The sequence below is a fragment of the Drosophila serrata genome, unplaced genomic scaffold (assembly GCF_035046125.1).
Source record: "Drosophila serrata isolate PLE 108 unplaced genomic scaffold, ASM3504612v1 contig_334, whole genome shotgun sequence".
NCBI classification, from domain to species: Eukaryota; Metazoa; Arthropoda; class Insecta; order Diptera; family Drosophilidae; genus Drosophila; species Drosophila serrata.
The window spans coordinates 133,887-158,042 of NW_028257232.1; the positions used below are offsets into that span (position 1 = coordinate 133,887).

The 24,156-nt window shown below is 43.0% G+C and overlaps 2 protein-coding genes across 4 annotated transcripts in view; one reads left to right on the plus strand and one right to left on the minus strand.

Annotated features, from left to right (window-relative positions):
- Positions 1-1,560: 1,560 nt before the first annotated feature.
- LOC110180240 (uncharacterized) overlaps positions 1,561-24,156 on the minus strand; it is a 94,196-nt gene continuing 71,600 nt past the window's right edge. The window contains exons 1-4 of one of the 2 annotated variants that reach the window (XM_086837692.1): positions 11,041-11,459; positions 2,212-2,403; positions 1,872-2,142; positions 1,561-1,814 (exon numbers count right to left, since the gene is read on the minus strand). In XM_086837692.1, coding sequence (XP_086693818.1) covers positions 1,649-1,814; positions 1,872-2,142; positions 2,212-2,398 — 624 coding nt within the window. In that variant the 5' untranslated portion in view covers positions 2,399-2,403; positions 11,041-11,459 and the 3' untranslated portion in view covers positions 1,561-1,648. Of the gene's footprint in view, positions 1,815-1,871; positions 2,143-2,211; positions 2,404-3,707; positions 4,122-11,040 lie in introns of those variants that run through there. The other variant, XM_020947897.2, reaches the window with a different exon arrangement.
- On the plus strand, positions 16,783-17,739 carry LOC110180245 (uncharacterized). Of its 2 annotated transcripts, none has more exons than XM_086837933.1 (3): positions 16,783-16,954; positions 17,007-17,334; positions 17,376-17,739. In XM_086837933.1, the coding sequence occupies exons 1-3, from the start codon at positions 16,842-16,844 to the stop codon at positions 17,664-17,666; spliced, it is 732 nt and encodes a 243-aa protein (XP_086694059.1). In that variant the 5' UTR covers positions 16,783-16,841; the 3' UTR covers positions 17,667-17,739. The 2 variants fall into 2 exon arrangements, with proteins under 2 accessions (XP_086694059.1, XP_020803561.2); XM_020947902.2 differs by having other exon boundaries at positions 17,391-17,739.

Genomic DNA, 24,156 nt, shown 5'->3' on the forward strand with positions numbered 1-24,156 from the left:
ATTCGTTGCTAGGTGGAGGCAGCCACCGTCTTCGTCTGGAGCAAACGACAGAGTGTTTTAATTACTTTTGGGGGTAGTTTTTAAATTCCGCTTCTAATTTTTTTCTAGCAAAGTCTGGTTTAAAAGTACTTAATACAAGAAAGAAATACAATTCAACTGCGCATAGAGAAATACTGGAACATGCAACAAATGTCTTGCATCAGTCCACAAAGTGCGTTTCAAAAAATTTCCTATTCACTTACATGTATGTATCTATTTTTATTGCTTAATCAGATTTAAGAGCGACATTCAATCCGGTTTACTGCCTGGGGTGCATTTTGCCACGGATCTAACCACTTGACCGTGATATAAATATTTTTCCTGCCCGTTGACCACATGAAACCGGAAATAACATAATTGGCCCCGGGGAATGGACAACAAACACCGAGAAAAGGTGGTATCATGGAAAATCGCATCAACTGACCAGTGCCCTAAGTGATTTGAGTCTCTATCTGTTGCGCCGGGCAACGGACAATCAACGGCAAACAAAGAGGGTCGTCCTGGACAGTGGACGCGCCCCTCCCCTCTGGTCAACTTCCCCTGTGAGTCAAATCAACCCGTGCTGGACCTTGTGCCCTGGTATGGTCAATGGGATGGTCAGCTTTCATGTGCGACTGTCGCGTGTGTGCTGTGTAAACAAATCAATTACCGACGCTAAATGCATTTTACGAGCCCTCACTCACATTTGAATTTTAAATGAGACCCATTCCCCTGGAAGGGCTTTATGGTCAGCTTACGGTTCACACCTCTTTATGTTTTTTTGTTATTTAAATGTGTTTTAAATTGATTTATAGACTGGTTATTTGAAGACACGTTGAAGCTAATTATTATACAGCTAATTAGTGTGAAGCTTATAATAAACAGACCCAATATTGTACCACAAGTACGTTGTTTATCTCCCTGTCCTACTCGAAACCTCTTTGTTTTTATTATAACAGCACCTGAATTCAGCAGCCCATAAGTTTTTAAAAGCCGTGAGGGAACACACGCTTTTATTGCACACCACTTGACTGCTGACTGCAGCTCGACTCGCATTCAGGAGTCAAGTGCGAAATAATACTCCACTCCTACCCTCCTCCGGGCCTGTCGGTTGCTGTCCTGTTGCTGCAGCTGCCTGTGCGGATTGCATCCTTGCAGCCTAAAAGTCCTTTATTACAGTCAACTGCGAGTCAAACGAAGTGCAACAGTCAACGTGCTTGTGCATATGCATTTCAATGCAGAATAAAGGTCCTGCCCCGTCCTCGTCCGCAAGGCCCCTGTCCCCTCCTCGAGGTGTTGCACATGCGGTGCAGGCGCAGCCCCAGGTTGCATTATCCTTTACAAATCGTCGGTTGTTTTGATTCTCCCCTGAATTCGCATTTGAATGGGCTGGCTGCAAGTGCCATGGACGGGCAAGGTATAGGACTAGAGGGATGCAATACGTCATTTTTGCAGTTTTCGCACTTGAACTTTGGAACAAGGAAACGTTGGAAGTGGCCGGCTATTACCTCCCACTTTCTGAGTTGGACAAGTTAAACGAGCTTTGCCTTGAAAACCACCAAAAGTGACTTTACTTAAGTTAAATTGTGTATTTATAGAAGAGGGAAATAAATAAGTTAGTCTCAAGGGGTTAACCCATCATCTTTTCTGCTAAGCTGCGGACTACGTTCTCATCGTAGTCCTCAATCTCGTCGTCTCCATCGTCAATGTCTACGTCATTCGGCCTGGTGGGATATCCTTGCTCTGGGGGAACGATCTTGACGCCGTGATCACCAAACAAAAGGCAATCAAAGTTTCTGCAAGCGGGTAGAAGTGATAATTAACCCCTAGTCCCACATTATCTCAGTACTTGCCTCTCAAACAACTCGAATCCCTGAAACTCCCCCGACATGAACATGCACACATGCATATTGCGACCCACAAACCAAATGTCATGGAACTGTATGCAGGCCCTGGCAAAGTTAAAGCGTGGCGGCCTGAAGCAGAACGGAGGCGGATTTTGGCCGGACACCTTCCGGCGGAACCAAATATTGTTATTGACTCGCATACGCAACTCGAAGGAAAACTCGTCAGGACGATAGGCGACTTCTGTGCAGCTGTTCATTCCTATTACCGAAAGGAAGCCTAAGAGCAGACATTGTGATCTCGATCACATAAGTAATAGATTTATATATCCACAGTTAGCGAACTCACCAGCACAGCACTTGCACAGTCCAGTGTCACAAGTACAGGGAATGCGATTAACCAGGTTGCTTAGTGTTATGTTGGGCAAACTAAGTTGCCTAGATTCCTCCTCATGCGCGAGTAAATTAAGCCGGTGATTAAGTAATCCAAGCTGCAAAGCAGCATCATATGCCAAGTCTTCGCTTGGCGGTTGCATTGGCACTATGAGGGAATCACATCAATTAGCAGTTGAGCTTACTACAGGGAACAATACATCGGCTTCGTTGTTTTTTAGTAGTAGACACATATGTTCCCTTAGTAACATAATAATAAATATTTACACTCTTTCACCAAAATCTTCCAGCAAAAATAAGGTAATATATATACAATTCTTTCACCAAAAACTTCCTTCCGTTTTAAATCGAGATTAGTAGCACAAGTATTTTAATGCATTAAAAAAAGCGAACGAAAAGTAACAAAAATATAAACAAACAAACTTGCCAAATCATACACGCCGAACTTCCGTGTATTATGTTAATCAGTTCCGCATCAGCCAACTGACGTAGCCGGCGAGCCAAGTCACAGCGAGCGTCTAACAGTTTCAACTATTAACCTTGGGTGCACAAACAAGTTGTGAGACTCGAAGATAGGAGCGAATTTTGATGTCAATGAAACCGTCGGAGCGGTCTAAACGAGTTGGGCATAATAAGAGATAGGTGGTCAAGATCATGGACAGCGGACGTGGAGAGCAGAGAGAAAACGAATAATATCGGTATCGGCTTGGAAGTCTCTCCATATAAGTTGCATATGGTACACTACGGGGTTAGAAGTACGGCACATCAAATATATAGTAATTGGATATACCGGGAACGAGGAATGCCTCTGTAAGACAGAGGTTTGGTTTCATGGGCTTCAAAAGGTCGTGTTATTGGGTCTATTATTGCAAGATGACATTGAATTGGCGGCACGTCTCCGCCTGCAATTTGTGATTATTTTACAATATTAAATTGTACGAGCTTTCATCAAGTTTACCGGTAAAATTTCTTATTAAATTTCTTGAATTTTTTCCCAGATTTCTTGGAAAGTTAACAATAAACAATCATTTCAATAACTTAAATATTAAAAAAACACCATAGTTTTTTTCACCGTCAAAATTAGTTCAATTGTAATTCTCAGAGCAAAGGGGTTTTGTAGTAAGTTTAACAAAAAATATACAAAATAAGATAAATAAAACACCATCACGCATTAATATACAAGGTAATTGTTTTTATTATACAGCTTAACGAAGTACCTCTTATCGAGTATCACAAATTCCTTTCAGGACAAGATCTTGATCTGTATTCTTGGAATATATTTCTCTTCCACAATCCATTATCTAATGCTCTAATATAATATAATATATATATGTAAATATGTACAAGCTTATATCGCATACATTTACGGGCTCTTAGAGAGCTACTTTTGAAAATTCGACATCAGGGAAACAACAAACTATTTGATACTCTGTACAGCTTTTTACGTTAGGCAAACCTTTACAAAGCGATAAAATATCGGCATGGCGAAGGGATTAACAAAGTTAATAACTAAGTAGTAGAAGTAAGACATAAAATAAGAGTTCTTTGTACTACCGGTATCCGACTTGGAGACTGCCAAGAGAGAGGCAGCACAGAGTATATAGAAGAAGAGTCGTGGATGTGAGCTGGCTGCTGGCATCTTGGCACGAAGATCGGTTCAGGAAACGTAATTGAAATGAAGGTTGTTATTGACCAGCTTTGTGGTCTGTGACTTCGCACGCTTTTGTCGTTGGATTATCTTTAAATTATTAATATATTTCGTTGTTGGAGTCTGCGACTACCTCTGTGTTTGCTTCTTTATTTGGATTCGGATTTGGGAGATTGTAAACAACAAGCATTAAACTCTACTCGCACACGCAACTTTCGCTTTCGTGCAACAAGCGACGAAAGTGTGTTAAAAACAACTTCAATTTTAGTTTCTATAAAGTTAAGTTGCGCTAACTCGACGCATTTATATGTTTTTCACACTTGGCGCGGACTCAAGGCGCGGGCGCAGCTCCGTACGTGCTAATGGCCAAAATACAACTGACCAAGAAAACGGTAGCGCATGCGCATGCTAAGCGAGTGGGCCAGCAGACAGCGAGCGATCGAGTATTGGCCATCGACAGCTTTACCGCTCCGCAGCTCCAGCAGCTCCAACCGCGCGACGGGCCCCAGACGACGATGACAAGTATGACTACGTCAATGTCGGCTGCCTTAAAGTCTCTTTAAAAAGACATTTTTGTTCACCCTAGGAAGGGGACCATTGCCTTGTTGATAGGCGTGGGATCGCATGATGTTATCAATATACATGTATATATTTTAGATGTGACTGTATTATAAGGAACTTGTGAGACTACAATAAAAGTTTGCATGTTAAGAGCCAACATGCAGGGCATAAGAGCTTCGGTTTGTCAACTCCTTAGTATCTTATTACAACCTCAGCCGAGGCGAAAACCAGTATTTTATGCATAGTTATCTCAACAGCTTTGCCGAATTGTGGGAACTCTGTTATAATTTCTCTCAGATCATCTTTAACTTTTGCTTGGAGGTAGACGCTAGACTCTCACTTTTTAATGTACTACTCGTTAAGGCGGCGCTCGGCCTGGAAATTTATAAACTTTAAATTGAGTTATCGCCTTAAAAGGTGTTTTGATCCGACGTGTCTACTGGGGCTATTGCACTTTTTGGAATCTCTTTGTATGCCCGAGGCGTTCAGTGCTAGGGGAAGAGCTCTAACGACTTATTCGTTAGGAGTCATTGGCGGGAAGAGGCTCTTCAAACTGGAACATGCTGAAATGGATCAAGCGAAATGACACACTTTCATTGCCCAAAGATATTTTCTAAGCAATTGACAAGTGGCTTACACACCCAATATATCTTATTTGCATGCAAACTGGTTTGCCGAATGACTGTGCAGATTTTTGTCATCATTTCTATAACCTTTTTAATGTCAAAAAGCTATTGAGACTAGATTTTTTTTAATCTCGTTCAATATACCAGTGCGCGACTGACGGGCGGCCTCTGAAATTGGCTAACAAGCACAAGGCACTACCATGCGATTATCTCTTGAGGTACAATCGAAAATTGATTTGTGATTCTCAAAACGGCCACACCGAACAGCATCGGTAGGAGAACAATCAACATTACATGCAGTTGGAAAAATCTGCACGTAAATCATGTGAAGTCAATTTCTCTTGCTCAATTTTCCACTTTTGGCAAATATGTCAAAAAAGCCCTGAGAGCCTCCTCTAAAAGTCGTGAGCAAACATTTGGTTGGAGCTGGCTCCTTTTATCCACTGTTGCTATTGTTTGGTAGCATCTTGCGGCCTAATAATAGCATGTTAACTCATAACATGCTATCAATCACTCAAATTTCGTATCTGCTCACTGCGGCCACGGATAATGTTTCGGCTAGAAGTTCGCGTAGGGAGCAGAGCGTAACAGATGCAGGGGGAGTCAACCAGATAATTCGCATGTGAAAATTGGAAAATCGTTGCTGGTCCGGTCTGAGCCAGATCCCGAATAAGCTATTCATGCATGATTAAAAAAATGAAAGGAGCCAAATATGATTTGTGTAGCTGTACATGGCGCCAGATTGACCCAAAACTCAATGAAAAATTATGGGATATGTGAATTATGTGGAGAAGTGCAAACCCCATGTGCGAGTGCTTCTTTAGTTTACCATCTAGAAAAAGGTAAAAATAAAATTTACTTTAATAAAAAATCAAGTATCTAATGATGTAACTACGGGTCCCAAAGGGAAATGTTGAAGCTTTTTTTTAAAGTATTCGATCTTTTGAGCGGCAAGTATCAGTATAACATGTATATGTACGAAGCAGTATACGTCTATACCTTCACCTTCGTACAAGCCCTAATGCTTTTTAAATCCTTTTATTAATTTTATTTTACTCATTTGTCTGTGCCTTTCTCCTTTCGTCTGTTAATGCGAGAACCTCCATAGGAAGAATGTTTTTTCAATGTTTTACCTTTTTATATTTTTGGCATTGCTTTGTTTCGTTAATTATGGACCAGGAGCACTAGTGAGCTTGGAACGGCCAATTAGGGAAAAGTCTATTCTGTTCGTGGTACTTTTCATACTTGGGATTTTTTACCTGCCCGTGAGCACAGTAAAAGGAAACATTATATTTTTTAATTTTTTTACTTAAACTCCAAAGCAACCCTTCTTTTGTGCATACGCTTTGGAAAAATTATTTTCAACTGAAAGATACTCATGAATTTAAATAAATTGAACTCCTTTTCAAAGAAGTTTTCTTTAACTCTATCAGGTCTGACCACTAGCAAAGAAAAATATTTAAAATGTACGTTATTTTATACAAATAAGACTTAAGACTTTAAGGTCAATGAGAAACAAAACATGTCTTGTGGTTGTGCAAGATTTAAGCCTGAATGCATATTGTTCGTATTTGTTTTCTTTTTGTGTTTTGTTTTTATATATCCCCTTGAACTTCTTTTGAAGCATCCTTCGTTTGCAATAATTTGGGGGTTATAATTAACCCTTTTGCATGAGCAACATGTAAAAGGGCCTTTTCTCCCATCTACCCTCACCGTGCAAACCACTTCATGCCGTATATCTAAAAATAAAAATATGAAACAACAAGCCGGAAGAACAAAAATTAGTTTTTTCTTTTTTTTTGGCAGAAACTGCCGAAAAATGAAAGAATTGCAATATGCAGCCACATATTCTCTGAGGACACTTGACTTTCGGCTTCTTGTTGCCTTTTGGAGCTGCAGCCAAAAACGAGGGACCGCCACATTGCCTGCTGACAGCTCAGCTCAAAATAGCTCCCTTGCCTTGCCTTGCCTTGCCTTGCCTTTCCAGCAACAGTCGTGGACGTTTTTTGTAAACTCTAGACATTTGGCGGTGCCAATTAATTAAGCGAAATAAAAGCCAAACAAGCTGCCATGGGAGTGGGCAGCGTTCATTAGTAGCTGCCGAGGGTTACACCTGGAGTGGGTGCGCGGGGGCAGATTTGAGTAAGGATTGCATAGATTCCACAATTCAATTTTGAGACCCATGCAATTTGCTCCCTTCAAACTGCTGAGCTTTAATTCGCAATTAGTGCAATTTAATCAGCGAAGCGCCGCTCTGGGGGGATGCGCTCGGTTGTCTGCCCCGGCCCTGCCTCAGACGTGGACGGGTTGAGGTTATCCACGACGCCTTTTACCACCTGCGGCTCGCGGTGATTACGAGCAACATGAGCATAAAAATTGCTTACGCTTTGTAGACAAAATCTTTGCCACTAGGAGGCGGGCGCCAGTCAATGCCTTTGCTCAGTGGTGTCGTTCATGAAAATCGGAGAACTGCAACTCAGACTTCATCTACAACTGAATCTGCGTCTGCGCTGGAAACTCCGTTGTCGGCTATCGATGGCCGCGTGATCCGAAGTGAAATGCAAATCTTCTGGGAAGAACACGACTTTAGATATTTCGGGGGTCTACGTACTCCAACGCTGTGTCACGCGCTCATCCCTGGATGAACCTGAACTCTTGTCGGCGCCTTACAACTTGCTTATGACACATGATGCAGTTGATAGAGATTGCCGCTCGAGCGGTTATCCTTTGAGGAACAAAACCTGGCGCTTAATTTAGATTAAACGACTTACTGCATACAATTTATTGGCGTATACTTTAATTGAACAACAACAAGCCGGCGGAGGGGGCCCGAAATCCAACATTTCTAGGTGGTCAGGGTCCTGCCAGAATCACGAGATGGACTTTACCGACTATCGCTCATGTGCTAAGAGCTTCGTGGTCATTGATCACGACTCTATTACCCGAGACAATCAGTTTTCTTCCCTTTGGTCCTCGGACCAATTTGGATATCGGATATAGTCGAATAAAAAGGCAGTTTCTTTACCTATAAGAGCTTCCGAGAGAAATATTTCAGTATTTTTAGTTACCATGTTCCACAATTTGCCGAATGTGCTAACATGTGGGCTGAAAAAATGGCTTGTGTTAGCCGGCTGAATAGGAGAACAGACGACGGGTTTCGATACCACCTGTTGAGCCTCTAGTCGGGGTCATGTTCACATTGGGGGCGCCCGATGCAACTCTTCCTGCAGCTTGTTATCTTGATGACCATCGACTATTTAATGGGAGCACATTCATTTTCCAAAGTCATCTCCGTGGCCACATCTTACTTGAACACGAATAAAAGGCGACTGAACTTTTGAGCTGTAAGACTTGCACTGAAGCCTCCACATATTAAGTATGAGAGCCAGAAAGGCAATTACACTTATACTTAGAAAACTGAGACCAACTCATTTCCATGCGTACTTCTCCGATGCATTCACGTTTGGGTGTTCACGGCAATCTTAACGCAGTCACGTCCCATATGATGACGATGAAGAGCATGGCAATCACTGGCAATGCAAGAAAACCAATCAACACAGCTCCACAGCTGGTGGGGGCTTAGATGGCTGCAGTTCAGAATAAAACAATCTATCACGTATGTAATTCCCATGAAAAATTTGCACAGGGCTATGCACTGATGATGAAGGAACGGCAGTTCCGAAAACGGGAGCCGAATTGTTGAAGGTGGAATAATAACTTCGTGCAACTGGAAAGCAACATGCTTGGCTTTGGAGCGTGGCCAATCGATTCGCAAAACGCAATGCACATGACCGGAATGCACCAGTTTTAATGCATTTGTGTCTATCCAATGCATTAGAGTTCAGCCCTAAGTTCAGCACAATTTGCGGCGGAGCAAATAAAATGCTATCTGCACGATCTGGCCAATAGATCGATCGGTGCGTTGCTGTGGCAACACGTAGAGACCCAATTCGTTAGCATTTCGCCAGCTACTTGTTACGGGTCAGGCAGGGAGCGAGCCTCATCATCAATTTCGCCCAGACTGCTCGATCTCATAATCCCATGTTTGTTTGCATTAGCCACCGCAGACAGGCTGCAATTATGTCGTTTGGACTTGATGGCAACCGAGTCTGTGACTGGGCCTTTGACTTGTACTTGTGAGAGGAGCCCAGCGTTGGCTGATTTGGATTTCGTATTTTGTATTTCGGATTTTAGTTTTCGGAGGGAAAATCAATCCCAAAAACATTCAGAGGCTGTACTCTACCCTATAACAGAGCTTCACGACTTTGCTGTCCTAAGTGGCGGGAAAAAGCATACCGAGTTTCATCAGATGGTCGGGGAGGGTATTCATCTCGCTGTCTGTTACTGCCTTCTTGTGATAGCTGCAGACTTTGTGGCGCATATGAATTATGGGTTCAGTTCGGCTTTAAAATCGGTAGTCGAGTCACATTCCATTGGTCTGCACTTTGGCTTTCTGGCTCGGCTGGGTTCTGCGCTGATTTTGACGTTCCCATTGTCGGTTAGTAGACCATGGGAAAAGGTATCCTCAGCGCAGTGCGGGCGTTATTGTGACGCGTCAAAACGCGTGCGAATCGCAGTAAACGAACTGCACGCTCGGCTACCCCAACTTGCCTTTTTTTTTAATTCCACTCCAATTGTTATACCCTTACAAGGTATTATAACTTTAGTCCCAAGCTTGCAACGTAGTGAGGAAATCATTTTTGACCTAAAAAACAATATTGATCAGCATTAGAAGCTTAGTAGATCTAGCCATGTCCAGTAGACAAAAAATTTTCGAAAATGGAAAATTAGACAATTTTAACTGCCATTTAAATTTAAAGCTCACTATGCAAATTTGTTAACCTTTAAACTTGCACACTAGAATTTTTGGCTTAGTTATGATAACCATAATCCTATGGCTAACTGCAAGGGTATACAAATTTCGGCTTTCGCAGATTGCTTTGCTTTTTTGTTTTTTTCTACATTTCTCAAAATTAACACTTCGCCACACTCCAGCTTGCACTCACACTTTCCCGAAATCATAAATGCGCATAAATTATGCCAAAAACACAAGCCAACCCTACTGCCGTGCGTTTTGCCATTTTTCTCTCCGCTTCAAATTTAATGAGTGAAAAATCATGTTAAACATTTAATGCACATGTCGGACACATATTTTTTGTTTTAAGCCACCGAGTAATAACCTAAAATTGGAGTACTCTTTAATGGTTTCAGCATTTAAAGTTTTTTTTTGTTAGACACAAAAACTATGATATGGTGTAAATTGTGCTTGAAGAAAGTTATAAATTTGAATGAAATTAAAAACATTAATTTTACGTTAATTATTTGTTGTTTTTATTGGGGGTATATTTTATTTATCTCTCTATGTCGTTTTTATTAAAGCTTATAAACATTAAAAAAATAAGAAACTCTGAATCGTAAGAAATTGCCATATCTCAACGTAAATTAAAATAAATATATATATATTTTTAATTCTGTTCATGTTTTATAAATTTTCGCAAAAATAAAGCTAAGATAACCACAGACGGAATAGCAGTTCGTTGGCAGGTTTCTATGGACACATTTAAATTGAGTGTAGAGGCGATTACAAAAACAAAAAAGTATCTGCGACAACAGTTCCAGGATTTAACCACTGGATCCTGTCAAGGCCTGTCTAGGTTCGCAAGAGGGGAAGCGGTCGCGGAAATCGTCTACGAAAATCATTAAACCTAACTTTGTGGCATTTGGAGAAGGCTCTCAATGTTTTTGCCTGACTGATTTGGTAATTTTGCGTTTGTATCGAATTTAAATAAAGTTCTCTTGGTCCCCCAGAAAGTTTGGATTTTCACGAATGAGTCTGCAATTTATTTTCGCGTCTGTGTTTTTTTCCAGCATTGCAAATAATTTGTAATGAATTGACAAAAATCTACTGGGAACACGGCAGACATTTACCCAGGTACATCTCCATACTTACATATATAATATGCTTTTAATGAGAAATACAGGATTCGGCATGGGTTCTGAAAAAGAAAGCCCTTGGGGCGTAGAGAAAAGCACTGTCCGCGAGCTGTCAATTAAATTAAACGCTGCGTTTCGGTCGAGTTCGAGACTTTGCTTAATTTCGATTACGCATCTTCTTTTTCGTGCGTCGCCTGGGGTCCCCGGGTTTGGCAGAGTCATGCCATGACATTACTTGATTACCAGTGACACGCACTCGATCGCTGGAGCGGAGAGACTGGCTTGGTATGAAATCGGTGGTTCGGACCAAGTTTAATTACTTATTTACATGCAGCGAGCATCTGTGCGCAGTTTTATGTGTGGGGTTGGAGCCGAAGTGTTGGCTGCTTTTAGGCGGCCTGAACTGATTGAAGGAAAATACAAGGCAAATACAAATTTTATATTTCAAGTCGCTTTAAAAACCCGCCCAGCTCGCCTATTCATGACTCATAAGTTTGGCACAATAAAAAAATTAAGTACGGAGCCCCAAAAACAAACAAAATTGAACTTCTGTGCGCTAGAAGGAGCCTCATGCACACGCCCGCTGGAATTCGAAGTTAGCTCCGAACACAAAAGTGAAAATTATCGCCAGACGGAGGAGGCGATGGCAGATGAAAGTACACTCAAGCAGTCTCGCTGCCTCTAGTGTTTGCATGGCTTATTCAACTTTGCCCATTGCAAAATGGAACGAAAAGAATCGCTGAAACAAGTGTCTATGTGAGACTCTGAGGGGCGTAGGCTGGGCTGCCCTCCTAGGTGTCTACGAATCCCAAAAATGTGCACAGACTCCGCTTATCCGCTTCCGCCCGCTTATCCACGATGGGATCCAGCCGACCTGAGCTCCAGCGACGATGTCTGGCAAGGCGATTTAGCAAATTAAAAGGTTTTTAATGCATGGAGTGCTCTCTTACTTATTTCATAATTTGATGCCAACTGTGCCATGCAAATGCATTACGGCTGAGTCCACAGGACGAGCCTGGATTCTGTGAATCCAGAAGCCAGAAATCCAGGATCCAGTATCCGCCTTTGCTCTGTCTTTTACTTTTATTATAAACTTGTACTTTTTATTCTTACGAAAAGGGTTTCACCATTCACTGTCGGTAGGCCCTGTGCAATTTCCTCTTGAATATTGCAAGCGCTGGAGAAAAATCTACACAGGATGCGAGAAAGTCGTTTTTAATTGCAAAATAAATCGAAATGGGGAACTTATACTCTTCCTGTACGAAGAAAAAAAACCTAATGAAATCGTTCATAGAACAAGAAAATTAAATTCAAACTGCTGTCATAATTGAAACAATAATTTACCTAGTAAATAAACACTTACGCAGGAAGTTTACATCCGATTAAGCGCCCCATTCGCGTTTCCCACACCTGCCGGCGTCAATCTAAATGAAGTAATCTATTCAAACCCTCTTTAAAAGCTACCGCAAATTACACACTTGACTGCGACAGCTACACACGTTCGGCACATCGACACATCGCGAAATAGGGAAACTGGGTGGTGGGAGGTGGAAAATGGGAAATGGAAAGCGAAACCTTATTTTGCAGGCGCGCAAACAAGAACAACTGTCACGTGTTCCGTTGAGTGCTTTGTTCTGGAAAATTTCGCCAGTCGGAAAATTCGCAAACGAGTGGTGGGAGCGCTTACATCCTCCCCAGTTGCATTTCTCCGACAGCCAATTTCCCAAGTATTGGCTTATACTTTTTTTTGTATTTTTTTTTTTTTACTTTTGCGGGTTTCAGAGGTAATGGAGATCTGGGCTTATGAATGTTCAATTGCTTTGTGCAAAAAACGGAAGGCATTTAAATACGCACCGCAAACGCAATAAATGACAGTTGAATTTTTGATAAATGTCAGCGCGTGTGCCTTGTGAGAAAAACAGCATGAAAAGGAGGCATTTTGGGGGGGGGGGGGTTTGTTGGACTGGAGTACAGATTTTATTTATGGCTCTGCAGAAAAGTTGGCCGACATTGCCCGGGGATATTTTCCGTGACTTTAGGGCGCCACTTTCAACAAATTAAGCCAATCTTTTGACTATGGCAGTATGAGCAGCTTATTTCGCAGCATTTAATGTGTGCGATGAGGAAAAATACCCATGAGAATATATTATATTTATCAACACAGTTGCATGAATAAATAAATAGAAAGCTTAAACTATTTTATACTTCAAAAATAAATTCTCCACATAATTTCCTGTTACTTCTTTTCAATCCTTTTCAAGCAGACCAAACAAACTAAATGGAAGCGACAAACTTGGGCTCACAAGAAACCCACACTGGACAGGGCCAGTGTCCAGTGGCCGGGATAAGAAACTTCAAGAACAACTAAAAATTCCTGAGCAAGCAAATAATAATAATTTTGTGTACAATCCTTGGTCTCGGTCTCCTCCACCCCCCTTCTGCACAACTTGCGGGGGAGAGAAGTCAGACTTGGCTTTTGTTTATGACGCAGTAATATTGAAATCAGGATAATTGTGCAAAAGGATGTGAAGAAAAAACCGCAAATACTTTGGGTCCGGCACAAGAGCCAAGCACCAGCCCCAAGTAGTCATTCATTCCGTAACGAAGATATCTCGAGAGCAATTTCAGTGCGACAAAAACTGAAAACTGTGCGAGGAAAACGGGCGGCGGAGAGCGGGCAGCGGAAAGTGGAGGCCGAGGCTGAAGTGGAGTGAAAACTCTACCATGCAGAAAGTGGTCAACATTTTTGCCACTGCCATGGGCAAGAATAAAAGACGTCGCCCAACAAATGCAATGCAGTGCAGCAAAAAGGTAGCAATCATGGTGCCGAGTACTCGTCGAATAATAATAACCTCCATCCTAGTTTCTGTTGTATGCTGCTTAGCAGTCGCAGTGGCAGTGGCAGTGGCAGTGGCAGTGGCAGGGGTGGCGGTAGTGCTCTGGCGCTCTTGGTAATAAACCATAAGACATTCCCCGTGGCATATTCTCGTAAATGTGGCAGTGAAAGGCCAAATTAAAATGAGCAGTCAGTGCAGAATTATATCCAGTTAAACCGAGCTATGTCGCCTCTCCGTCTATGGGAATATATGGATTTGGGCTTAAGAAATGTTGAACATTAAAAGCAGATCTCAAACTTTATGCATTTTCAAATCATTTTAATTTATAGTTAAAAAACTCGAACATTTTATGATAGGATACTTCGTTTGTTGTATGCATGCAGCAGGCAAGCATTAAGGAGCACCTTGGGTCAAAAGAGCCTTCGCCCGCCTAAGCAACCCCAAAATTCAAAAATTCAAACCCAAAAAATATCCTTAAATTAGCATTCATAAAACTCCTGTTCATCAGAGCCGCTGTCGCCATCTCATTGTGGCCGTCAAGCGCATCTCAAAAGAGGTTCTTTCATAATTAATTCTCGCACAGAAAATGTTCAAAGTGTGCACAGCCACCCTTACCACCCTTGGCACCAGCCACAAGCCAAGCCGGCTGCCACCTGCTGCCTCATACCACAAGTCGCAACTCCGAGCCTTTCAAAATACTGGGCTTGTGTGGCAACGTCAAAACCAGCGACAGCCCAAAACAAAGTAAAATGCTAAATGCGGTAAAAAAAATAATAATAAAATCTAAAAATCAAGAGGCAAAGCGCGCAAAATAAAACATGTTTACCTCTACAATTTGACTGCTACTTTTTCCATGCGGGCGGGTGGATATGCAAATTTCCTTTTTCTGCCATTACGAGTATTTCGGGACCCATGCCTCATCTCGCGGTGCTTTAGTTACTCCGCAGCACTGTCTCGGCGTCTGCTGCTATGATTTATATACTCACGGCGTGCGCGTATTTATCAAACTCTAATTAATCGGTGATAAACCGATCAAGACGCTAAATGCTGCACTACACGAAGCCGCCGAGGCACCGAGCAAACGAAGACTCTGGCGAACTCTCCCAACGGATCTGCACTTTGCGCCTGCAAACGGGTTTGTATGGTGTGGAACACCTCTTGCCAAAACTCGACTTCGATTGCTTTTTATGTTTCTGGTTTCTGTTTCGCAGAGCACCGATTACCATGTGATTTCCACCGTCCCCTGCCACTCCACCGACATCAATAGCCACATCTCCATCTCCAGGCCCCTTGCCCGCGCGCAGGAGTTCAGGAGTACGGGCAAGAGTACGAGTATTTGCTGAAGCAATTTGCTTTCCTGAATCTCGGGGCTGACCAGGGCGACTGCGATGCAATCAATATATGCTCGTGTCCAGCAAATAATAGACTTCAAACTGGCATTTTAAGCGTTTTTTTTATTCGCAGCCAACGATTCTGTGCGGAGTGTGTGCGACTGAGGCTACAAGGAGTCCAGCCAGCGTTTTGGGGATTTGGTAATTTCCTTCCTCTCTCGGTGGGCAGAAGACTTTTCTCCCAAATGCTCACAAAGTTTGAGTTAAAAATAGTTGGCTTTTCGCCGGGCGTACAGGGGGCTCCATCGCGGCCAGTGTGCTCCTTCTGGACCGGCCAAGAATACCTTTCAGGCCCGGAGCATCCTGTATATGTCATAGCAATGAACTCTAATCCACTTTAGCAAATCAATTTATTAGCCACGTATGACTTATGCCTTTTTAAATGTGCGCTTGCATGTGTTGTCTGACTTGAGGTTGGGCTTAGAGGTGGTGGTTTTCCTACAAACTGAGGAGGCGCAAGAAATTTATGTTAACATGGTCTGCGTAGCGCCCTCTAGTATGTAATTTGGCGTTGTTTAGGTATCACGATTATGATTTCACTTCAGCCGGGCCTTTGCGCTCATTGTGGCTCGCTGTTTGGGTCGGCGCAAATAGGCCGTAAAATACGAGCCCTCGTATATGTGTATCTAGCCTGGGTGTAAGTCATGATTATCTTCTCTATAAATGATATGTGCGAGGAAATTGAGTTCCGGAGGAGACCATTTAGTGTCTATAGCGATCGTGTGAATTAACTGGTGAGTATGGTGTGTGCTAGGGCCGGCAATCGCATTTATTTATAGTAAGCCACTATAATTGCGAGCAGTAAGGAGGGTCATGGGTCACCGCCCAATGTCAAAGTTCCAAATATCAATTACCCTGCGCAAGGCGCCACTCATTGCAAAAAAAACAAAAACAAAAAAACCGGGGGGGAGGGAATAATGTGGAAGCAGTGTTTAGTTTTTGTGGTACAACTTTTTGGGCAACTCCACCATCTGCGGATCCGTACATAAACGTTGAGTATAAATTGAAAAAGCCATTTTGCTGCCAATTTAGCAAACACTTAAACCAATTTTGCACTTCAATCCACCGACGCACACAAAAAGTGTACTCAGTCCCACACTCCGCCAATCGTCTGCTCTCTGGCTGAAGCCACACATTTGCACATCCCGAATCCTTGCCTGCATCGACGTCGACTTTGACGCGGCACCAAGGACGACCCGAAAGTCAGTGGCCCTGTCTGTAGGATGGAGTGTGTAGGAAGCATCCAAAACGTTGCCAACAAAGTGTGAAAATGTCAAGTCGTAAAGTGTGCACTGCCCAGGACCTCGAAGGGAGTCTGCACGGGGAGCAGTCTGCAAAGTGGAGTACTTGCGTGGACGTGGGTCGTCTCGACTCCCTTATCTGCGAAGGCAGTTTTAATTTAATAGTCTACTTTGCGACTGGCAGGAGTATCATCGCATCGACAGAGAGGAGCCTCAGTCCAGCCAGCCAAGGTGGTTGTTGAGCGGAGCAGAGCAAATGAGGGAAAGTATGAATTTTTGGATTCCCATAAACTGGTCACCTCTGACTGTGCAATCAAACTAGTAAATGATTCCAAAACCAAACAAAAAATGTCCTGTATTTGCGAATTTCATACGCCAGGTGTGGACAGCCCCAAAGACCTTACGCCGCTTCCATTGCCAACCAACGACGACGACTCTTCAATAGCAGTCTCCCCAAAAGGGTGAGCATTCTATTGATTACCATGGGGACATTACTACCCGAATCGTTTTCAGTGCTGAACCCGAAGAATGTACACAGGAGAGTGGTGCAAGTTCTGCAGTGTCGGCCTCCGAGTTAGCCGACTGTCGAGCGGAAAATTGGCTCCTGAAGAAGAAGCTGCGCGAGTACGAGGTCACCATTGAGAACTTGGAACATCTGGTGTCCACCTTAGTTGAGAAGCAGCACCAGATCTTGAGCGATATGTTTAACCTGCGAACGGAAAACCACGAACTTCAGTCGGAGTGTCATCTCCAACGCGAGTATCACTCGATGGAGAGGAACGCCCTGCTCAAGCAGCTGAACGATGCCCAGGTATTGTACCAGAATCAAGCTACGACCTTGGTAAGTTTGCCACCGCCATCAGGGCATTGTAAATGTAGTAGAATTCCCTCACACAGAAAAGTCGACCGAATAAAAGAGAGTCTCCTAATAACTCGGGCTCGTCGTTCGTAGCCAGTTCTGACAACGAGGATCAGGGTGAATCCGGCAGCGACAGCAACGACGATCAGGAGTCGAATAGCGACGAGGAAAATGATGATCTCTCGGCAGACAGTTTAGCGCCGAGCTCCGAGGGCAGCTCGCCCACCCCGACGTGCTCTGAATCGGAGGACACGGACCTGGAAGATGATCAGTCTGGGGAAAATACCACCAATACTAACAGCGAGACAGACTGACAGCCCCCAAGAATACTCATTATAATTAAAGTTTCTATTAACTTAAATAAAATTTAAGCGTGTGCTTCTTAAAGGTATTGTACATCCGCCCTAGGGAATCTATGGACTCACATTTAACGCATTAAGTAATCAAAACAAAAACGTGACAATCGCACAAAACAAACCAAACAATAAATTTGACATAACGTGACGGTAGCAGACTGTCAAACAGACAGACAGGGAATACAAGGAATAAACGCCGCAAATGAGAAAAATGGAGAAAACCTGTGCAAAGTATTTGCATATCAAAACGCTAAAGGGATGTGCAGAAGGGCTCTCCAAAAGTGATTGAATGGCTGGTAAATATAGGGCCGACTGGAGGGGGGCAAGTATTTAAATCACTCGCAAAAACGTGTTAAGTGTTTATCTATCGAAAAAGTTGAAGGCAAAAGGCAGTAAGTAGAAGCCACAGCTTCTGGCTGAACTTTGCACGGTTCGGGACTCTGCCCCGGGCCAAGTGGTAAGATGAGCGAAATGTGTGCTGCTAGCTTGTGTGCTGCTTGGGTGTCGGGCAATTTATCAAGCTGGCAAGTTTTTAGCACAAATGAGTCGTGGCAAGGCAGCCAAAGGTCCCGGGTCCCGGTCCCACTCCCGACGGCCCGTTTGCCACCAGGATTAATGAGTCTCGTGTTCTCGTGCTGCTGGCCGTCCTATTCTACATCCTCGACACCAGCCTCGCAACACGTACCAATAATCCATCATCAGTCCTCCGAAAGTGGCAACTTGTGGAAGCTTTTGGGAAGCTCCACAGATCGCTTATCGAGATCGGGATGTTGGGGATGCATACAATGGTCCTGGCTATCATATATGGATATTGATAGCAGACGAAACTTGTGTGTCATAAATGGCAGGCTCATGAGCTGGCCATTTCATTCCGAGATTCTTAACTTTTGCCCCAGCACCGACAAACAAAGGCGAATATAACAATGCACACTGCTCTGCAGACCAACAGTGTAGCTGCCGTTCCACCGAAATTATTAATGGCCAGCAGCCGCAACTCTATGCATATCGAGTCAGGAACAGTTTCCAATATCATTTATCAGCTAAGAACTTTGTTTAAGAACTTGTTGCGCACAAAAAAGATTTTCGTGTACACGTGAGAATCGCCGCGGATGCCACTTCTGCACCGTACCGACAGAGCTACCGAGGACTACCGTGGCACAAATGGCTTGGATAAGAGATGTGTAACCGAACATGGCTTGAAAGGAAAGCGCGCATTTATGACTTAAATATATTAATACGCGATGGCGACGTGGCAGCCTAAACGCTATGCAAATCGCACCGCGTGAAAGGTGAGGCGGCCTGATACAGCAACACCCAGGATGGTTCTTTACACCGCCTCCTCATCAGCAGCAGCTTCAGCACCAGCGAAACCCGCAACAAGTAGCACCACATTGCATGGGACTGGGCAATGAGAATGTGCAGGCGAGATGCCGGCATTCAAGAGATTAATGGATTTATATTTCGGCCTGCATTCAGATATAGTGGAGTCCTTGTTTAGAAGGGACATATGGCACTCTAGAGCTGACGACCACTTACAGCTTGACTTTGTGAATGACTAATATGTAAGTTTGTGGAACGAGACCAATGGCAGAATACAAGTTATGCGGGCCACCCATCGCTAACCCCATTGTGGCAATAAACGATAAAAATAGCATATTTTCTGGATCAACGCCTACCTATTTACTCAACCGTGCAAATACAGAAAACATTCGCAGAGGCAGAAAAAACTGCAAAAACGTATTCGCGTGTTCTAAGCAATTTCAAACCAATAATCGTTGGGTGTCTTTTAAATTAAGTAACCAGAGCCATGCAAGCCAAATATTAAGCCATATTGACATGCCTGTCGATGGGATGATGTGTGTGATGGGAAAAAGGCAAGGACTTTATTGTTATTCTTTTCATTTGACTAATCTAAAATTAAAATCATTCGCCGCAACTGTGGCAGAACGATAAAAGGACGAATAAATGATACATGGCGATTGATAAACGTTGTGTTAGCTTGTGAAATATACAACATAGCATTTAAGGTGGGCAGACGTATCCACTCGTATTTCTCCTCTAATAAGAATGACAAACCAGCGGAGCACGACAAAAATAATTAAACAAACAGAGGAAGACCTGTGATCGCTTCGCTCTACGTGTGTTTATAAATATCCATGTCCTTAGGCGGGGAGGTTTTCTACCCCTTATAAACAGTTGGATTTTAATCAATGAACCGCAAAGTCAAATACATGAAAATTCCATCCAATGAAGGCGGGCGGACAGACAACAGTTTTTCTCTCTCTTAATTGTAAACCTTTTTCCGTTTATACTGCGCGACTCATTAAATAGCTTTCGTATTTGTTTAGACACGGCAACTATGCAAACAGCTTTCAGCTGCAACTTTCTCCAGGGGTTAAATTCTGCTAGGGATACCATTTCTTTTTAAAAGTATGTGTACAAACGTATATTTGTTTCTCATGCATATTTATGTCGCTCACTTTTTTTGTTACGCGAAAGAATGGAATCGAAGAGTATTTATTTCAAGGACTGTGAATGTATGTATAGCGTCACGTTTGATTTTATTCTAATAGGCCGAACCCCATTTTTGGGCGTAATTAGAGGACCCATTCCCATGACCCATGCATATTTATGAGTATGGATTTAATAAACATTTGTATTTATTTGTCTGATTATAGTCACTGTCAGGTCTACCTACGTAAAATGAAACTCTTTCAGTATTTGATGGTTTTGTTTTGTTGCTACACCCACGGATCAATGAAACACAACCAATAGCCAAGCAGCAATCACCAGTTCCTTGTTATACAGATATTCAATATAAATACATAGCTTTTATGTTGTGTTGTATGCTTTTTTTTTTTTTTTTTTTTTTTTTTTAGTGAGCTGAATTTTTTTATTATTGTACAATTACTGTAGTATAGCAACTTTTTTACAATAGTGAGGGGAGAAGTTCAATGGAAAATGGAAGGAAGGTCCGGGGGTGACCATGCTACTTACTACCGGGACTCGAACCCGGACCGGTAGTGCTACGGGTTCCAGTGTTTGTCGTCTCAACCCTTTGAGCTACCACCGGCGGCTGTGTTGTATGCTGAAAAAGTCTTCTGGCAGTAAAAACTTCACCTCACAATGCTAAATATTATACTTAAATTCTGCAGATTTTTCAAAAGACAGACTGATCGACAGATCAAAGCCATATAGGAGCCAAAACACATGTTCCCCCTCAAGGTGTAATTTGGCCTCTGACAAGGTCCGTGGACTGAAGTATTTTTAACAAGGACGTAGGGTAAAAGCGACTATTGAATCATTCTAATTTTAGCGAGGGAAATCATTTTCTAAATTAAGGAAAATAATATAGCGCGCAACCAGGTGGATGGGAGTCGTGGAAAGTGCAACATGTGTTGCACCTAGAGTACCGCTACGATTACGATCGTTATCACCAAATCAGCGGCAGGGGTTAATAGAGCTGTACCCAACCGGTCGCGGAGGAGGCGGCTCGGGCTAACGATCGCCCGGTTGAAAGCCAGTGAGGCAGCAGCACACATGGCCCCCATTTTGCCTCGCTGCCTCCAGCTGCTAAAGATCGGGCGCAGATGCAGCTCTGCCGGAGTTGGCCACATTATTTGCAGATCTCGCACCTCGGCTACCAGCGCGGCTAGCAAGCGGAGAACAATCATGCGATCGGGAAACCCGCCTGCCACGATGCCCCCATCAGCAGCTTGCACTAGACCACACTTATCCATCTTCTTGGCAAAATGTTGTGATAAAGCCAGCCATCCTCCAGCGAAATCGCCGTTTGATCGCCTTACCGATCCCCCTGCCGCACTTCGATTATGCTTAAGTAGACAGCCAGCTACTTAACCCCCAGCTAAAGCGGTTGACTTTGACGATTAGCTCTGGCTGGCAGGGAGAGGAAGAGGCGACGGCGACTCTGCGCACAGCGGATTATCTTGTTTTGGCAGGGCGTCATTTTTTAGTAAATTACTTTAATAGTATAAACATAATCATTTGTATTGCGGCTGCTGCTTGGCACGGCTAGCAAGTACATGGCGCATTCAGGTGCAGGCTATGGACGCTCGCTCGTGCCTCGGTTCTAGTAGTAATTTCATTCTAGTTACCAAGCTGTGATCGGTCGAATCACAGTTATCTGGGTAACAGTGAAAAATTGAAAATTGTATATGTGCGAAGAGTGGGCCTTGACTGCATCCAACTACACAGAGATCATCATATTTGATGGCAGACGCGATATCGACCCATTCCCTGTAAGGCCGAATAGAGAATGAAGGCCTAACGAAAATGCGCTCTCAACTAATATCAATCTGTCCGTGCTATTCAATGTGGAGTTCAAAAGGTGAATTAAATAACGATCCACGAATTCGAGAATTGAAAACGCAGCTGTCAATGTTTTCGCCCTTTCAGGAAAAAGGTGTCCCCTCGCAGGGACCTCATTTAAATTTTTAATCAAACTTATTTGCATATGTGTGTACCGCTCAGGTAAGCACACAATATCGGTAGACAAAGATGCTGAGGATCGTCCACAAAAGGGATTAATTCAAACAGCTGGATGCTGCGTCGGTACGAAAAGGGTTGATGATACTCCTTCTCCTGCCACTTTCCTCGTTCCGCGTAAAATGTTGTTTTTCTAGCAAATGAAAAATGCACACAAATTTGAATAAAACAGCAAGTAAAATGTTGCATAAAAGGGACGAGAAACAACCAAGAGTAAAGCGCGAAAACCACGAAAATTTTTGCATAATTTATTGAAATTTCGTGGCACAGACAAAGGAGTCGAAGCGGGACCAAAACCATGAGCCGAGCACCCGAGTCCGAGTCCGAAATTGCATGAAATGTGTTTCTATCTTCCCTCGGCACCGAGGAGCTCCTCGCTGCATTATCCTTTTTGGCTTGTGTGCATTTATTTTTCATTTGCATGAATTTTTCATTGTTTTCCCAGACACGAAAGGAGCTGCCGCTAGGATGCACTTAACGCTCCATGGGATCAAGGACAAACACGCGATATTTGTCAGTGAGAAATCAGCTTGAAAATGGAGCCAAGTCAAGTTCTCGGTAGACCCTGTCTGCATATAGACATTTATCCTCTTGATAAACTTTTCAGAAGCGCAAGTAAATATTTTTCGTTTTAATGCAGCAAAATCTATAACATTTCTCAGTTGGCCCGATGTCCTCGCGGAAGAAATACAAACAGATTTTTACGCAATTTGTTGTCGGAAGAGAGGTTTGAGCTCGGATAGATGGACCTTATACTAACAAGGCAAGTGCAATAAATGAAAACAAATTTGTATAATATGTTTAGAGAATTTAAATAAGTTTAGAACATCACAATCATGTCGACCGTTTTGATTTTAATGGCGAATCCCAATACAATTTCAATGATCTACAAGCCATAATTATCCCGTTTCAGGGTATTATAGTTTTAATCAACAGCTTCTTATGCCATGAGGTTAAAAAACTAATATAAGGAAGCTTTTCGATGTGCAGTTTTTAATCTGTATAAAACCAACCAAAAAAGGCTTTTAAAATTACCATATTTGGCTTCCTTAATGTAAATGTGAACAATCTTTTTTGGAAATACCTTTAATAAGTTAGTTAGTGCTGATCGATTCAGTTTAAACTAATAATTTGTACAAAAAAAGGAAGCCTTTTCGACGCCATCAGCCATTTTTCAAGAATCGATCCGGGGGTGAAGCGCCTTAGATTTAATCGAATGTTAAATCCTTTACACGAGTGTGTCCATATCCTAACAAAAACAATGGAAACGCATGCTCACACCACTCCCTCCCCCCATTGCATTTGTCTAGGAGAGGGTGGCAGCGTGGGTTGGTTGGTGGTGGCACCACCATCGCGGTATCTTCGGCGTCGGTGGTTGCTAAATGCAATTTATCATAAAAAGAAAAAAAAAAAACAAAAAAAGATAGAAGCTTGAAATTGAAGCAGACGACCCCTTCAAGGGCTGGGGTGAGAGTAAGAGTCAAAGTTCGCTGGGAATAGAAATATAGTAGAGCTGGAATGGCGAGGGTAAACATGGCACACACACCCACACCCACGCACACACAGCTCATCTAATAAGACGCATTTAGCGTCTGTCAGTCTCGAGTGTGGAAGGGAAGGCAAGCCGCCGAGGAAAACGCAAATAGGAAAAAGTTATGGAGCTGTAATAAATTGGATTAGTTCGAGAAGCTCCGCCATTTTGTCTTCCACGCTGAAATTTATAAGCACACATATACAACGGAGCGAGAGGGGAAAGCGAACTTAACTACACACTTTGCAGGACGCACGCTGCTTTTCATTTAGAAGGGATTAGCAAGGGTTTCGGAGGGTCCAAAAGGAAAAGCCTCAGCAGCGCCAGAGCAGGGGAGGCCCTTAAGAGCGCCACTAAAGGACGAACCGGGGCACCACCGTCTCTATCTGGCTGTAGGCTACGTGCCAAATC

Bases quoted from the DNA above. Each gene is read 5' to 3' on its own strand.
- LOC110180245 (XM_086837933.1), top strand. From the start codon at position 16,842: ATGTCCTGTATTTGCGAATTTCATACGCCAGGTGTGGACAGCCCCAAA. The intron at 16,955-17,006 runs GTGAGCATTCTA...AATCGTTTTCAG, and splicing joins ATAGCAGTCTCCCCAAAAGG to TGCTGAACCCGAAGAATGTA. The intron at 17,335-17,375 runs GTAAGTTTGCCA...TAAATGTAGTAG, and splicing joins AGAATCAAGCTACGACCTTG to AATTCCCTCACACAGAAAAG.